This window comes from Sinocyclocheilus rhinocerous, unplaced genomic scaffold (assembly GCF_001515625.1).
Source record: "Sinocyclocheilus rhinocerous isolate Xijiao unplaced genomic scaffold, SAMN03320098_v1.1 scaffold304, whole genome shotgun sequence".
NCBI lineage: Eukaryota > Metazoa > Chordata > Actinopteri > Cypriniformes > Cyprinidae > Sinocyclocheilus > Sinocyclocheilus rhinocerous.
Window position 1 is genome coordinate 1,754,579 of NW_015659941.1, and position 14,771 is coordinate 1,769,349.

The 14,771-nt window shown below is 36.0% G+C and overlaps 1 protein-coding gene across 1 annotated transcript in view; it reads left to right on the forward strand.

Moving 5' to 3' along the window:
- Positions 1-14,771, forward strand: part of mdga1 (MAM domain containing glycosylphosphatidylinositol anchor 1) — a 232,265-nt gene that overhangs the window by 189,463 nt on the left and 28,031 nt on the right. The window contains exons 14-18 of the mRNA XM_016533562.1: positions 896-1,070; positions 2,398-2,421; positions 4,833-4,985; positions 5,434-5,595; positions 6,602-6,763. Coding sequence (XP_016389048.1) covers positions 896-1,070; positions 2,398-2,421; positions 4,833-4,985; positions 5,434-5,595; positions 6,602-6,763 — 676 coding nt within the window. The remainder of the gene's footprint in view (positions 1-895; positions 1,071-2,397; positions 2,422-4,832; positions 4,986-5,433; positions 5,596-6,601; positions 6,764-14,771) is intronic.

A 14,771-nucleotide genomic window follows, 5' to 3' on the forward strand; every position in this document is an offset into this window, starting at 1 on the left:
AGACACAGACACACACACACACACACACAGACACAGACACACACACACACACAGAGGTTTGTTTTTGTGAAAAGTGGGGACATCCCATAGGCGTTATGGTTTTTCTACTGTACAGACCGTATATTCTATTGTCCTACACCAACCCTACCCCTAAACCTACCCCTCACAGGAAACTTTGTGCTATTTCAGATTTTCAATACACTCCATTCTGTGTGATTTATATGCGTTTTGAAAAGTGGGGACATGGGGTAATGTCCTGAAAAGTCACCTTCTCCTTGTAATACCTATGTCATACCCTTCCTTGTCATTAAATTTATGTCCTCATTTGTCACAAAAACGCACACACACACACACACACACACACACACACACACACACATGTATGTACATATAATAGCAATGATATTATTATATTTAAATTGCAATAATATGAGGACATGCATTTATACTTTTACAAATAAATGCTGATCATTGAACTGTCATTGAAGTCATTAAAGAATTGATATTTAAAAAAATATATATATATATAGAATGGTTTCCACAAAAATATTAAGCAGCACAACTCTTTGCAACATTGATAATAACAAAAAAATTTTCCTTAATGATTTAAATTGCAATAATATTTCAATTGCAATAATGATACTATATTTAAAGTAATGCTATTTCACAATATTACTATTTTTGCTGTATTTTTTATTAAATAAATGCAGCCTTGGTGAGCTTAACAGACTTTCAGAAATGTAAAAGCCTTACCTACCCCAAACTTTTAAGCGGTAGTGTATATGATTTCATATGTTAAATAAAGGTAATAAATGGTAATTAATTCAGACCTTATTTAACCCTGATCATAGCCTGATTAAACCATTAAACACTTTTCTCTCTTGTGTGTTTGCAGAACCGACAGACGATTTTGTCCAAACAGATCACCACTAAAGAGCCGGTGAAAGGTGTGCTGATGTCCTACACGCTGATGGACTTGCGTATTCCCCTGTCGTATGAGGTCAGCCTCACTCCCATAACCAGCTTCGGCACCGGAAACACAGTCACGCGCACCATCCAGTACTCAGAGCGTAAGTCACCTTCCAGTTACACACCATACAGTATGCAAGATCTCCGTTGTCAACTGGCTACTCCCATACATTCATTTTTTTATCTTAAAGTTATCCTTTTAAGTAGGCAGTATAACATTTTTGATGAATTTAGATTTTTTTATTTTATATGGGCAAGTGCAAAGCATAGCTGGGCTGGTTGTGGAAAGGGAATCAGAGTCAGAATTGTTCAAATCCTCATGATTCCCATCAGCAGAGGCCATGCATTTCAAATGTGAGGTTTCGCTTTTGGGATTATGGCAAATTGAGATGTCAAATGTGTGGCAGTCATGGTGTGGAGAGTTTGCTGATGGCTACAGAACAGGCTAGCAGTTTCAGCACCAGAGCCGAGTCTGGATCTCAGAAAGCGCTGATAGAATCTAATCCCATTGGATAGTCGTTCAATCTTCAACTCCCAATCTCAGCATTACTCTAACCAGACCAGCCTCTAAAAAATGACCAACCTCTAGAATAAATGGACTGCTGGAAGACATGAAACCCTTCTTCTCTGATGTCAAGGCGATATACACAAAAGTTTGTTCCAGTCTTCTAATTTGATTGGCCGAGTTTTATTTATTAAATATAATAATTTTATTTTATGTATATGCATAAATAGTTTATTTACATTAAAGTGTTTGGTTAAATATATGTAAATAAATGTTATTTACTGCTATTATTATTATTTTTTCATTTTTTATTGTCCATTCAAATATTTGGTAAGATATATGTAAGTATATGTAAGTAAATGCTTTTTTTTTTTTATAAGAATTTTTTTTAAACAATTATAAAGTAATTTTTAATTTAAAGTAATTATTTTATTCTTTTATATTAAAATATTCTGTAAAATATATGTAGGTAAATATTATTTATTGCTTTATTATTAATTATGCTATTTAGTATACATCATGTTGTTTTATATAATGGAAAAGTATTTATTAAGTGAAAAACGGTATAGAAAGTATGCATTATGCTTTTATACATATTGTATTACTTACATTGAACCTTGTTCTCATTTGGAACATTTTTGGTTAATTTATTTTGTTTAAAAATAATAAATTAATAATTTGGTTAAAATAACTGTTCAAAATTATGGAATAAAAAAAAACCAACGCTATTTTAGAGCAGATACATAAACATACACTATATATGGTAATGTTTTAGGTAAATATTTATAGTTTTCTCTGTATAATTTTGCACTTCTATCTCCCAGCCTTGTTTGATGTGTATACATTGATCTCATTTGTTGTGTTAATTGAGCCATAAGAAGGCCCTGCAGTCACTGTTTTTTCTCATTTCTTTTCTCTTGCAGCCTACACTTACCCAAGACCTTCAGGTGAGACAGTCCTGTACTTTTTCTTTCGGTGATGATTTTGTGCATGTTGTCTTTCTCTCTCCTCTGAACCGTCCTCCCATCTCACGCTTGCCCTGCCTTTCAGTTCTTCCCAATTAAATTCAACACAGTTCTTCTGGCAGCGTAAGCACAGAGCTTTGCCAAAGAGGTACAAAGAAAAAAAAAAAAACATAAATTAAAACAGACTGGAGATCAGCAGAGTAAATTGAAGAGCCGAATGCATGCGGAGGGAAGAAAATGGTGATTTCAAACCACAACTCGGAAATCGCGCATTCTTCTCCATTCAATGTCTCCTCTCACACTTGGAAAATGAGTTAATCAGCCATTTAGAGTGTGAATGGAGACGTTCTGGGTGACTAACTACAGTATTCTGTATTTGTTAAATAAGGGTAATCGCTGTGAACGCTGCAATATGCTGAGAGTACTCCAGTACTCCAGAGGAACCTGTCGAGAGGCCTCCTTACATTAAACACGCCTGAGAAACCCTGCAGACCTTCTCCTCAGATCTGCTCATCAGCATTAGGGCGTAAGCACAGAGCTTTGCCAAAGAGGTACAAAGAAAAAAACAAAAACAAATTAAAACAGACTGGAGATCAGCAGAGTAAATTGAAGAGCCGAATGCATGCGGAGGGAAGAAAATGGTGATTTCAAACCACAACTCGGAAATCGCGCATTCTTCTCCATTCAATGTCTCCTCTCACACTTGGAAAATGAGTTAATCAGCCATTTAGAGTGTGAATGGAGACGTTCTGGGTGACTAACTACAGTATTCTGTATTTGTTAAATAAGGGTAATCGCTGTGAACGCTGCAATATGCTGAGAGTACTCCAGTACTCCAGAGGAACCTGTCGAGAGGCCTCCTTACATTAAACACGCCTGAGAAACCCTGCAGACCTTCTCCTCAGATCTGCTCATCAGCATTAGGCCTGAAACATACTTTATGCAAGTACGAAAACGCAGGTGTGGATGCTTAGCCATGCTAAACAGACTTAGCTGCATTCTTGCGCTGCTGTAGCAGAAATGTCAGCTGCACAAGACCCCAAGTTCCTTTAAGATTTTTCATTTTCAATGCAACTTAATGGACAATATTTGAGATTAATGTCCTCCTGTTGCCATTCGAATAAGCCCTGCTCGTGATCATGGCAAGAACAGAGACTACGTTCTCAGAGTCTTTAAAGTTTATTGCAAGCAGACACACTTATAAACTGTGCTTCTTATGCGGTGTTATAAAATTCAAGGATATTACTAAAGAAATATTACCTTTTGTAAAATAAATTAGAGTGCATAAGGTCACACTATACATGTGGAAAACGCTCTTATATACTGTGGCTCTCACATAATGGAATACAATTGAAGGAAATATTATTAAATCATTATACAGTTCAAGGGTAAAATAACATAGCCTCTGATTTATAGAGTTGTTAGCTGCTTAAAAGCTTACGTTTTAGAAAAGAGAGCGTAAAAAAGGTTACACAGCATGTGGAAAACTCAAAATTCACACATGGTGAATGACAGTTAAAGAATAAGAGGATAGTTTGAAGGGGAAATCACTATAAGTATACAGTTCGTTTGGTGCTCACCTGAGACCCTTTTACTGCTATAGAGCCCCTTTCAGCAATGCTAATACATTGCGCTTTAACATATTTTTATTATTCAGTTGCGACATTCTAAGGTATGTTACTTCTTAATAACAACTGTCGTCTTTAGCAGTGGCGAATAACACAATGTTCAACAGACGTTGATGTCTTTCACTTCTCTCGTATCACACCACTGCGTTCTCTAAATCAGTGGTTCCCAACCCTGGTCCTGGAGGCACCCCAACACTGCACAATTTGCATGTCTCCTTTCTCTGACACACCAGTTTCAGGTCTTGGAGCAGGGGTGCCCAAACTCGGTCCTGGAGGGCCGGTGTCCTGCAGAGTTTAGCTCCAACCCCAATTAAACACACCTGAACCAGCTAATCAAGCTCTTACTAGGCATACTAGAAACTTCCCAGCAGGTGTGTTGAGGCAAGTTGGAGCTAAACTCTGCAGGACACCGGCCCTCCAGGACCGAGTTTGGGCACCTCTGTCTTGGAGTCTCTACTAATGAGCTGATGACTTGAATCAGGTGTGTTTGATTAAGGAGACATGCAAAACGTGCAGTGTTGGGGTGCCTCCAGGACCAGGGTTGGGAACCACTGCTCTAAATAATAAAATATTTAACTCAATATTTTCTGTCTAATTATTTACTTATTTGGCAAGTAGCTGTGCAATAAGCAGGGTCCTGATCGCTCTGTTAGGGTTTATTCTGCGAGAAAAACCATCTGGATGTACATTATCGCTTATGTAACACATTCTTGCATTCATGAACTGAAGGTGGATCTTGATTCCCTCTCATGTTTTTGTGTGTAGATCACGTGTGCGGGTTTGAGGACATTAGGGTATGTGGGTTCACTCAAGACCGCAGTGATGTGTTTGACTGGACCAGACAGAACCACCTCACACAGAACCCCAAACGGTCGGTTAATACAGGGCCGGACACAGACAGGAGTGGGACGAAGGAAGGTAAAAATACACAGCAACACACACCAAAGAGGACTTTTTTTTTCTGCCCACTATTAGAATCTAAAGAGAAACTCTTTTCTATTCAGTTCAAATGTATTTTATAGCAATTTTCAAACTCCAAAATCATCCCAAAGTACCTTTTATAGAGAATTTTGCCAGTCAAGAAACTCCATAGAAAGATGCTCCTGTATTCTTGAAATCGTGTACAACAAAAGCACATTTGTAAAACCACATCATTTTATTTCTTAAACAAAAACTATGACTGTCTGACCAATCTTGAGAAAGCAGATTTTATTTTATTTTATTTTATTTTATTTTATTTTATTTTATTTTATTTTATTTTTCTGTATGTATTATTATTATTATTATTATTATTTATTTTGTGAAAGCTTCTGCCCTTTGAAAAACCTTGTGTTAACTCGTTTTATACTTTCCATCTACAATAAAGGTTACTACATGTATATTGAGACGTCGCGGCCACGACAGGCCGGGGATCGAGCTCGTCTTCTCTCTCCATTGTACAATGTTACGGCAGCCCGAGGACCAACAGGGACCACCAGAACCCCCTACTGTGTCTCCTTCTACTACCACATGAACGGAAAACATATTGGTGAGCCTTTAACTCTGGTTTGAATTCACACTCTGAGAAAGACAAAAACATTTAAATTCTTGACTTAAAGTCAATGTTTGAAATCTGTTTTACTTTGGTTAACTGATTTTTTACTGTTGTGCTCATGGAGAATTGATTGAATAGTGGAAAGTAGACTCTATATGACAGGTTGGAGGCTGGATTATGTTGTTTCCCTGAAAAATCTGAGTTTGGTTTGTCTGAAAGTGTTCTCCTCTACTGCAGCATTGAGCTGAATCTGTCAGGGAAAGTACGGTGCTTTATGAGTAGTGCTCACTAGAAGGTCAAAGACAATGAAGGACACAGACAGTCAGAGAGAGAGAAGTGATGTCATCCACACATCCATTACGTATTTATCGTGACTGTTAAAACATTAAGCTTTGTTTCAAAGTGACATCTGTCTATTCTCTCAGCTCCAAGCAGTCTTGTGTGTGTGTGTGTGTGTGTGTGTGTTTCTTCCTGGCACATTTAAGCTGATCAAGCACATCATTCAGTGCCACACTGTAGTAATTCTAAGAGAAAGTACATAGCACAACAATATCGGATACAATAGTCAATTTGTAATTAGATTAACAATTTTATATACACTACCATTCAAAAGTTTGAGGCCAGTAAGATTTTTTAAAAGTAATAATACTTTTATTTATTGGGGATGCATTAAATTGATCAAAAGTGACAGTAAAGGCATTTAAAATGTTACAAATGATTCTGTTTTGTAAATCAATTCTGTTAAAACTTTCTATTAAAGAATCCAGGAAGAAAGTATCATGGTTTTCACAAACTATTATATATAATAATTATTTTTAACATTAAAAATCATAAAAAAGTCAGCATATTACAATTATTTTATTTTATTTTATTTTATTTTATTTTATTTTATTTTTCTGTATGTATTATTATTATTATTATTATTATTTATTTTGTGAAAGCTTCTGCCCTTTGAAAAACCTTGTGTTAACTCGTTTTATACTTTCCATCTACAATAAAGGTTACTACATGTATATTGAGACGTCGCGGCCACGACAGGCCGGGGATCGAGCTCGTCTTCTCTCTCCATTGTACAATGTTACGGCAGCCCGAGGACCAACAGGGACCACCAGAACCCCCTACTGTGTCTCCTTCTACTACCACATGAACGGAAAACATATTGGTGAGCCTTTAACTCTGGTTTGAATTCACACTCTGAGAAAGACAAAAACATTTAAATTCTTGACTTAAAGTCAATGTTTGAAATCTGTTTTACTTTGGTTAACTGATTTTTTACTGTTGTGCTCATGGAGAATTGATTGAATAGTGGAAAGTAGACTCTATATGACAGGTTGGAGGCTGGATTATGTTGTTTCCCTGAAAAATCTGAGTTTGGTTTGTCTGAAAGTGTTCTCCTCTACTGCAGCATTGAGCTGAATCTGTCAGGGAAAGTACGGTGCTTTATGAGTAGTGTTCACTAGAAGGTCAAAGACAATGAAGGACACAGACAGTCAGAGAGAGAGAAGTGATGTCATCCACACATCCATTACTTATTTATCGTGACTGTTAAAACATTAAGCTTTGTTTCAAAGTGACATCTGTCTATTCTCTCAGCTCCAAGCAGTCTTGTGTGTGTGTGTGTGTGTGTGTGTGTTTCTTCCTGGCACATTTAAGCTGATCAAGCACATCATTCAGTGCCACACTGTAGTAATTCTAAGAGAAAATACATAGCACAACAATATCGGATACAATAGTCAATTTGTAATTAGATTAACAATTTTATATACACTACCATTCAAAAGTTTGAGGCCAGTAAGATTTTTTAAAAGTAATAATACTTTTATTTATTGGGGATGCATTAAATTGATCAAAAGTGACAGTAAAGGCATTTAAAATGTTACAAATGATTCTGTTTTGTAAATCAATTCTGTTAAAACTTTCTATTAAAGAATCCAGGAAGAAAGTATCATGGTTTTCACAAACTATTATATATAATAATTATTTTTAACATTAAAAATCATAAAAAAGTCAGCATATTCCGATTTCTGAAGGGTCTGTACATATCAAATTGTAATTAAATTAAAAAAGGTTGTTTTAAATTGTAATAATATTTCATAACATTACAATTTTTGACTGAATTTTTATAAAAAATTAAAATTGCAGTGTTGATGAGCATAAGAGACCTTTTCATCTTAACAACTCCAAACTTTGGATCGATAATGTACAGTATATACTTTCCAGTGTTGAGTGAAATGAAGTATGTTATATAGTATAAGTATATATACATAGTCAAAAGGATTTCTCTTGTTCATCTTCCATCTTGGGTGGATTTTTTTTTTCACTCGTCACAATGCATTATGGTATCGTCTTCTATGTTAAGGAAACATGCAATGCTGCCTTAGGGGCCTTTCACATAGGACACGCTCTAGCATCCGTCTGCGCGACATTTTCATTGCTGTTTAATGGCAACATGCGCTAAGTGGGCATCTGTGACTGTTGCCACTTCATGTCAGGTTAAATCAAGTTAATCTTTTAAAAATGTGCCTTGAGACCTTGTGGTCCATTCCTCTGCACTGCATTTGGCAACTTTTCAGTGCAAGAACACGTCCTGTGTGAACGGCCACTCAGGATTTGACCAAAAGTAGGTATCTTAAAGTGACAGTCCACCCAAAAATGACAATTCTGTCACTGTGTACTCCCACTCATGTTGTTCCAAACCTGTATGGCTTTCTTTTTTCTGCTGGACACAAAAGAAGATATTTTGAGGAATATTGGTAACCAAACAGTTTTGGTTCCCACTGACTTCCATTGTGTTTTCCATCTATACATTTAAAGTAAATGGGATTCAAAACCGTTTAGTTCTGTCATGACAACTCTCGGAGGGATTGGCATGGTAATGTACATGACAATGTTAATGTATTTGGTCTTTGGTGGAATAGATCTGCTACGCTGCTACGCAAGTACCGAGACTTGCTACTGCCAATACATCCACAACATGCTACTGTGAGCATGTAAGAAATATTGCTGCTGCAAATATAACATACATGAAATAACCCCCATATAGCATACATGAATCACCTCGTAGCAGATCTATACAGGTGGAGCTGGGGAAGGTGGAGGGTTTCTGAAGCAAGCTGCAACTGCTACGGCAAGCACTAGTCGTATATTTGAATGTTGAGCAGCGAGCTCATTGGCTACCGATACAGGAGAGAACCAATCAGCTGTGCCATGTGATGATGTCATTAGGTCAGATTGAGTTAGACCTATCGGACTGCGCCATCTAGAGTTTCATGCCAGAACTCCGTATTTACCAACATTCTTCAAATACCTCATTTTGTGTCCCACAGAAGAAAGAAAGCCATATTAGTTATAAGTAAACAATGTCAGAATTTTTATTTTTGGCTGGAATATATGTTTAAGGTATCTTTTTTTTTTTTTTGGGTGGACTATCCCTTTAAAAAGCAAACCCACGCAAGCCTTACAGTTGCACCTAAAATGTGTTCTAATTAGGCATACTAAGACTATGTTTGGGAGCAGAACCTGTGTGTGAAATGTGTTTGTTTATGCAGGGTGCTATATATGTGTGGGTGGCAGGGATTTACTGTAGTTTGAGGACAAAAATGTCCCCAGAAATGAGCTAAATCTGACAAAAGCTCTCTTTTGGGACCTCAAAGGCATAAATGACTCATAAACGCAGCAAATAATGTTGTTCTAAAAATGCACCGTGCACAGTGATTTATGGGTATTCCTGATGGGATTCAAAGATCTGTGACTATCTGGCAACCACCTGTAGCACACACTCTAGCACACACTCTAGCACACACTCGCACAAGCAGACTTTAATTGCTCATTAATGTAAGGACTTCATCACACAAAACTCCTCCAACCAAAGTTTCGACAGCAGACCAAAAGTTTTTTCTGCTGTTGTTGTTTTCTCATTTTTCAGCTTGACAAATAAAGTAAACGAACTTCCTGTTTCCCCTCGCTTTTTATCTGCACTCTCTCTTCAAACTTTATCAGCCCATTAACGGCTCATAAATAGTGCTTCTCTCTCTCTTTCTCCTCTTCTGCTCGTCGATCTCTCTGGCTGTCTGTCTGCTTTGCTTTCACTCCACCTCGTTCACTCTTTACCTGTGCGCTGTCTCCTGTTCTAATGAGACGAGGCCGTCTAATTATTTGCCAGTTGCCACTCATGACACAGGCTGGGCTCGCGGTGGGGGGCGGCTGGTGAACACACAACGTGCTTCAATCTGTTCGGCTTTCCGAAGGCATTTTGGATTCCCTGCTGCAGGCCTGCACTGTATATTTCAAAGGACATGTTTTATTAATTCCATTGCTATTTAGGAGTCGGAGAGGACAGCAGGTCCTTAATGAAAATTAAAATTGAAAGGCGAACCACATTAATCACGATCAAAATCACCCTAGGGTGCACATGCACATAACCTCATACTCAAGCTGTCTGCTAAAGCTCTCTAACTCATCATATTTGTCTCTGTCTGCTTTAAAATGAGAGAAGGTGGTTTAGTGGTGTTTCTGTTTGCTATTAGAGTATTGTAGTGCTAGTATAAACGACTTCCTGTGACCTTCCGTTTACATCTGTGTGCTAAAATCAAGTTGGGTGACATCACAGTCACCAGAGAAGATGAACTGTATTCCAAAATGTAGTGAGCTGGACACTTTTGGAGTATTTTAGTTTTGTTTACTTGAGTAGTAAACAAGAAAACAGCATCTGTGTCATAAAGCAATTTTAATATTATTTATTTATATTTATTAAATTATATTTTAAATTAGCTTTGATTTTTTTTATATTTTCAGTTTCAGTGTTAGTAATTTTGTGCTTTTTTCCAATTTTATTAATTTTGGGGTTTTTAAATGTTTGTATGTATGTTTGTTTTAATTTAAATAATTGAAGTATTTCAGTTTAAACTTATTTTATTTCAGATAGTTGCCTAAGCAAAATGTCTTTTTCTTTCTTTCTTTCTTTCTTTCTTTTTAATCTAATGTTTAATTTTCATATTTCAGCTTCATTTTAATTAATGAAAATAATGTGTAATTCTTTATCATTTTTTATGTGCGTGTGTGTGTAAAATATATAATTCACAACTTCATGCAATTTCATCTAGAAAGCGGCTGTTACAGAGGATAAATTATTCAGATCAATTCAGTTCAGTTATTTATAATAAATAATAAATAAAAATAATCATTCGGAAGCAAAAACTGAATAAAGCAGTTTAGTATGATTAAAGTTAATAATATACTACGGGGCCGTTGAATGCTTGAATCTGATTGGCTGATGAACGTTCTGAGGTGTGCAATTATTTTCAGGAAAACGCATGGCGAACGTAGTTCCAGGCAGCTCTCTTGACCGCATTACAGTTCCATATCACTTCGCATAGTTAACTGTAATAACGGAAATTAGCATACAGTACCTATACAGCACACAGGAATTACTGCAATCACACGTGCTCGCACATTCGCTTCGCGCCGAGCCTAACAACACCCCTTAGCTGTTATAAATTCACTGTACCACGGCTTCACGGGGCTTATTGCTTTATTTTATCCAGTGTTTATGAGTATATGTATATGTATTTTCTGCTTGTTAGAGTATTCTTTCAGTAGCTTAGCAACATGCTAACACAAATAAAGTGTGATGTTTGTTATTTTTGTATCTGCTTTTATTTACATCAGGTCTGCATAAGGTGGTTTGCTGGTCTGGTATTACCAACCCCCCCTTAAACCATCAGAAAAGACTAGCCTAAGCAGCTTGACCAGACTGGATGATCTTAGGCTGGTTTAAAGAGTTTTTATCTGTTCTACACGTGGCTGGTGGCAGTGATCTGCTATAGGTTGAATGTTGGCGTGATTTCTGCTGATTACGGCCTGTGTACACTAATCTGCTAATCATTAGTCTGTGCAGTGGCATGTGGGTGGCACTGTGGGCACAGATGCTAAACTGAGAGGGAGGCACAGCTGGCTCGACTCTCATTACATGAGACGCCCTACTGAGAGACAGACGTCCCTGTTAGCAATCTTAATGTGTAGGACTGTGTTAGCCGCTCTATGCTGGCCGTAAATTACAACCTCATTAGCAGAATGAGAGTTTAGACTTTTTTTTGCGCCACTGTGCTTGCATTAGATTTGATTACATCCCAATTAGCAATTGAAGAGATTAGCTCTGCGTTGGTTATGCCACACTAGCACTGCATTCAACAGAGCTACATCAGCACATTAGCCTTGTGCTATTTACAGACATTCCGCTCTTCCTAGAAGACTGGAATATGTGTATAAATGCAGACAACACCACAGATTTCTATCACAGCATGTCGTGTTTAACATCCTGTGTGTGTGTGTTTGGAGTATATTCAGTTATCTGGAGGCTTGTCTCTGTTTGATGGTCCTACAGAAAGAGCTTTGCATTACTTCACTGGATCAATAAATCTTTACTAGTAGAGAGACAGAGACATTCACTCTCTATATTTCTGGATGGGTTTATCTGATTAGAGGGAGGAGGCATGTTTTCGTGTTGTTTTTGATGGCTTGATCATTGGGTTTCTGGTTGCTGTTTGTATTTGATTTTAATTAGCATCAGAATTTCTGTGTCATGCAATTTGTCTCTCTTTTAAATGAAATGCTTCATGCATCTTACAGCTGTTGTTTCACTGTGTTTTTAGGTTTGAGGTCCTCAAATGCAATTGTAATGTAAAATGCATTCACATTTTTTAAAAGCAGGTGAAGTGTTTTTAGTCATTGTTTTTAATAAACTATTTATTTATTTATTATTTACGCTTTTTATTCTTGTTTTATCTGTTGTATATTTGTTTTAACTTATTTTTAGTCATTGTATAATAATAATAATAATAATAATAATAATAATAATAATATTCTTATTTCCTCTTTTTATAATTTTTTTGTATTTATTTATTTATTTATTTATTTTACTCTGAGTAAATGGTCAGGGCTTACGATAAACAAAGTTTTATTAGGCTAATGAACAATACATTAGATTAACATGCAGCCCTAAAAATGTGTCAGTTAAATTGTCCATTTCGATTTCATGATGTCTTTTCATGGTTGTCATTCACCTTCCTCTACACACTGTAAAGACTAGGCGATAACCCTCTACAATTGCAGTAGTCTGTTCGATTTTTCATCAAGAGCAACACAATAGCATGTTCTATTAGACCGCGAGTTTATTAGGCTTGAAGTTCATTAAAAAGGAGTTCAGCAGCCAGTGGATCCATTAGAGCAGAAGTCAATCACAGCAGCAGTCAGTCCATTAGATCCTTCACTCATTACAGCATCAGAGTGTGACCCTGCTGCTGTTAGAGGATGACAGGCGCTTCACAAGGTGTTTCGGCAGTCCTTGTCCTTGTTTAGTGATGCATGCACTTTATATGGTACAAGAATGAATGGCTTGTTTGTTCAGACTAATTGTTGCATGTATTCATTGTCTTTCAACGGTCAGGAATACTTGACTCTGATTGGTTAATCGTGACCTTCTGTCAAATATGTAAGGGATAATGTACAGCAAACTGCTTTCAATAACTGTTATTTCAGTATGATTAATATAGTATTATAGTATTATTATTATTAATTATTTTGAATTTAGTTTTTATATTTTCTGTTTTCATTTTAGTGTAGGTTTTAATAATTTTGTTGTGTGTTTTTGTCAGTTTTATTTGTTTTGTTGTTGTTGTTGTTGTTGTTTTTTAGTAAACAGAAACTATATTGGCAACTAGCTGCAGTATTTTTCAGTGAAAGTATAACTTAAAGATTACAAAATTAATTAACAAAATGTTTTTAAATAATTGTAGTTAATGGCAAAACTAATTTTTATTTAATCTAAATGAATTAGAAATGTTGCCTTGGCAACAAGCTGAAATATTAAATGAAAGTATAACTTAAATATAGAAAAAAAAAATATTTCAACTATGTGAAATATTTACTGCAAGTATAACAAAGATAAAAAAAATCAGTTAACTGTTTAACAGTTAAATATTGTTTAACAACTAAATATTTATTTTTTAATATTTCAATAATATATATATATATATATATATAATTTTCGATAATAACACTAATTTTAGTTATTTTATTACTTTTTTTTTTTTTTAAGAAATATTTAAGTTATTAACTTAACTTAGGTTGCCTTGGCACCTACCTGAAATATTTAATGAAAGAATAAAGATTAAAAAAAAAAAAACTAATAAGTATAAAGATTTTCTTTGAAATACTTTCCGGCATTTCAGAAATAAATATGTATGCAAATTACACCGAAGTACAACAGTTAGCCTATCGTACGGTGTTCGGGAGTGCTCAAATAGGGTTTAAACACTGAATTTTGAATTGATTTCTTCTCGTAAACTCAGAGATGTGGATTCGGACGGCAATTAAATTACCACACGACCTTGGTGTTTGTAAAAAAAAACAGTAGGTAATTCGGCCAGGGATTTTTACGGGGACGGTGAGAGATAAACACCGACATTCTGGATTCGGGCGGCAATTAAATCACCAACTACACCCTGTAAATGGTGAAAATCACTTATGTCCCCCTGTGAAACAATTACCATCCGAATAGGGCTTAAGTCTCCTGAGGTTAGAAAGAGAAACCACTGAGCAATAAAATATTCCTATAATGGAGTCTTGATAGAGATTGCAGCAAGACAATAAAGTTTAAAAATATACCATATTACACATTAATGAATAAATCAGTTTATATAAAATTATTTAAGTGTCATGTTTGGTATTTATTTATTTTTTGTTCATGTAGGCTTCTGACCTTTAAATCAAAACATACTCATGATTTTATGGCATCAATTACTGCTTATTTAATCAGAAACACAGTCTAAATATTATTTGTGTATTTTGCTTTCATTTTATTAGAAGTAGGCCAACAGCACCCCCTACAGAATTGAAACTCCCTACTTAGCGGGCATTAGTACCCGGGGGAGGCTGCCACTGCACGTGCTATTACTGTTTACTATATCACACACCGAACGTGCATTCTCAGTTTAAATGCAGCGATCCAAAACAGTGAATCCAATCACCATTCAAGCAAAACTTTGCTTCAAGAATGAGCCACAATGCTGACGTGATCTAATGTATACCTCTTATCGGCAAGACATATCGGCATATTTTTTCATATCGGGCCGATGCCGATATTTACATTTAAAGCCATTATCGGCCGATTC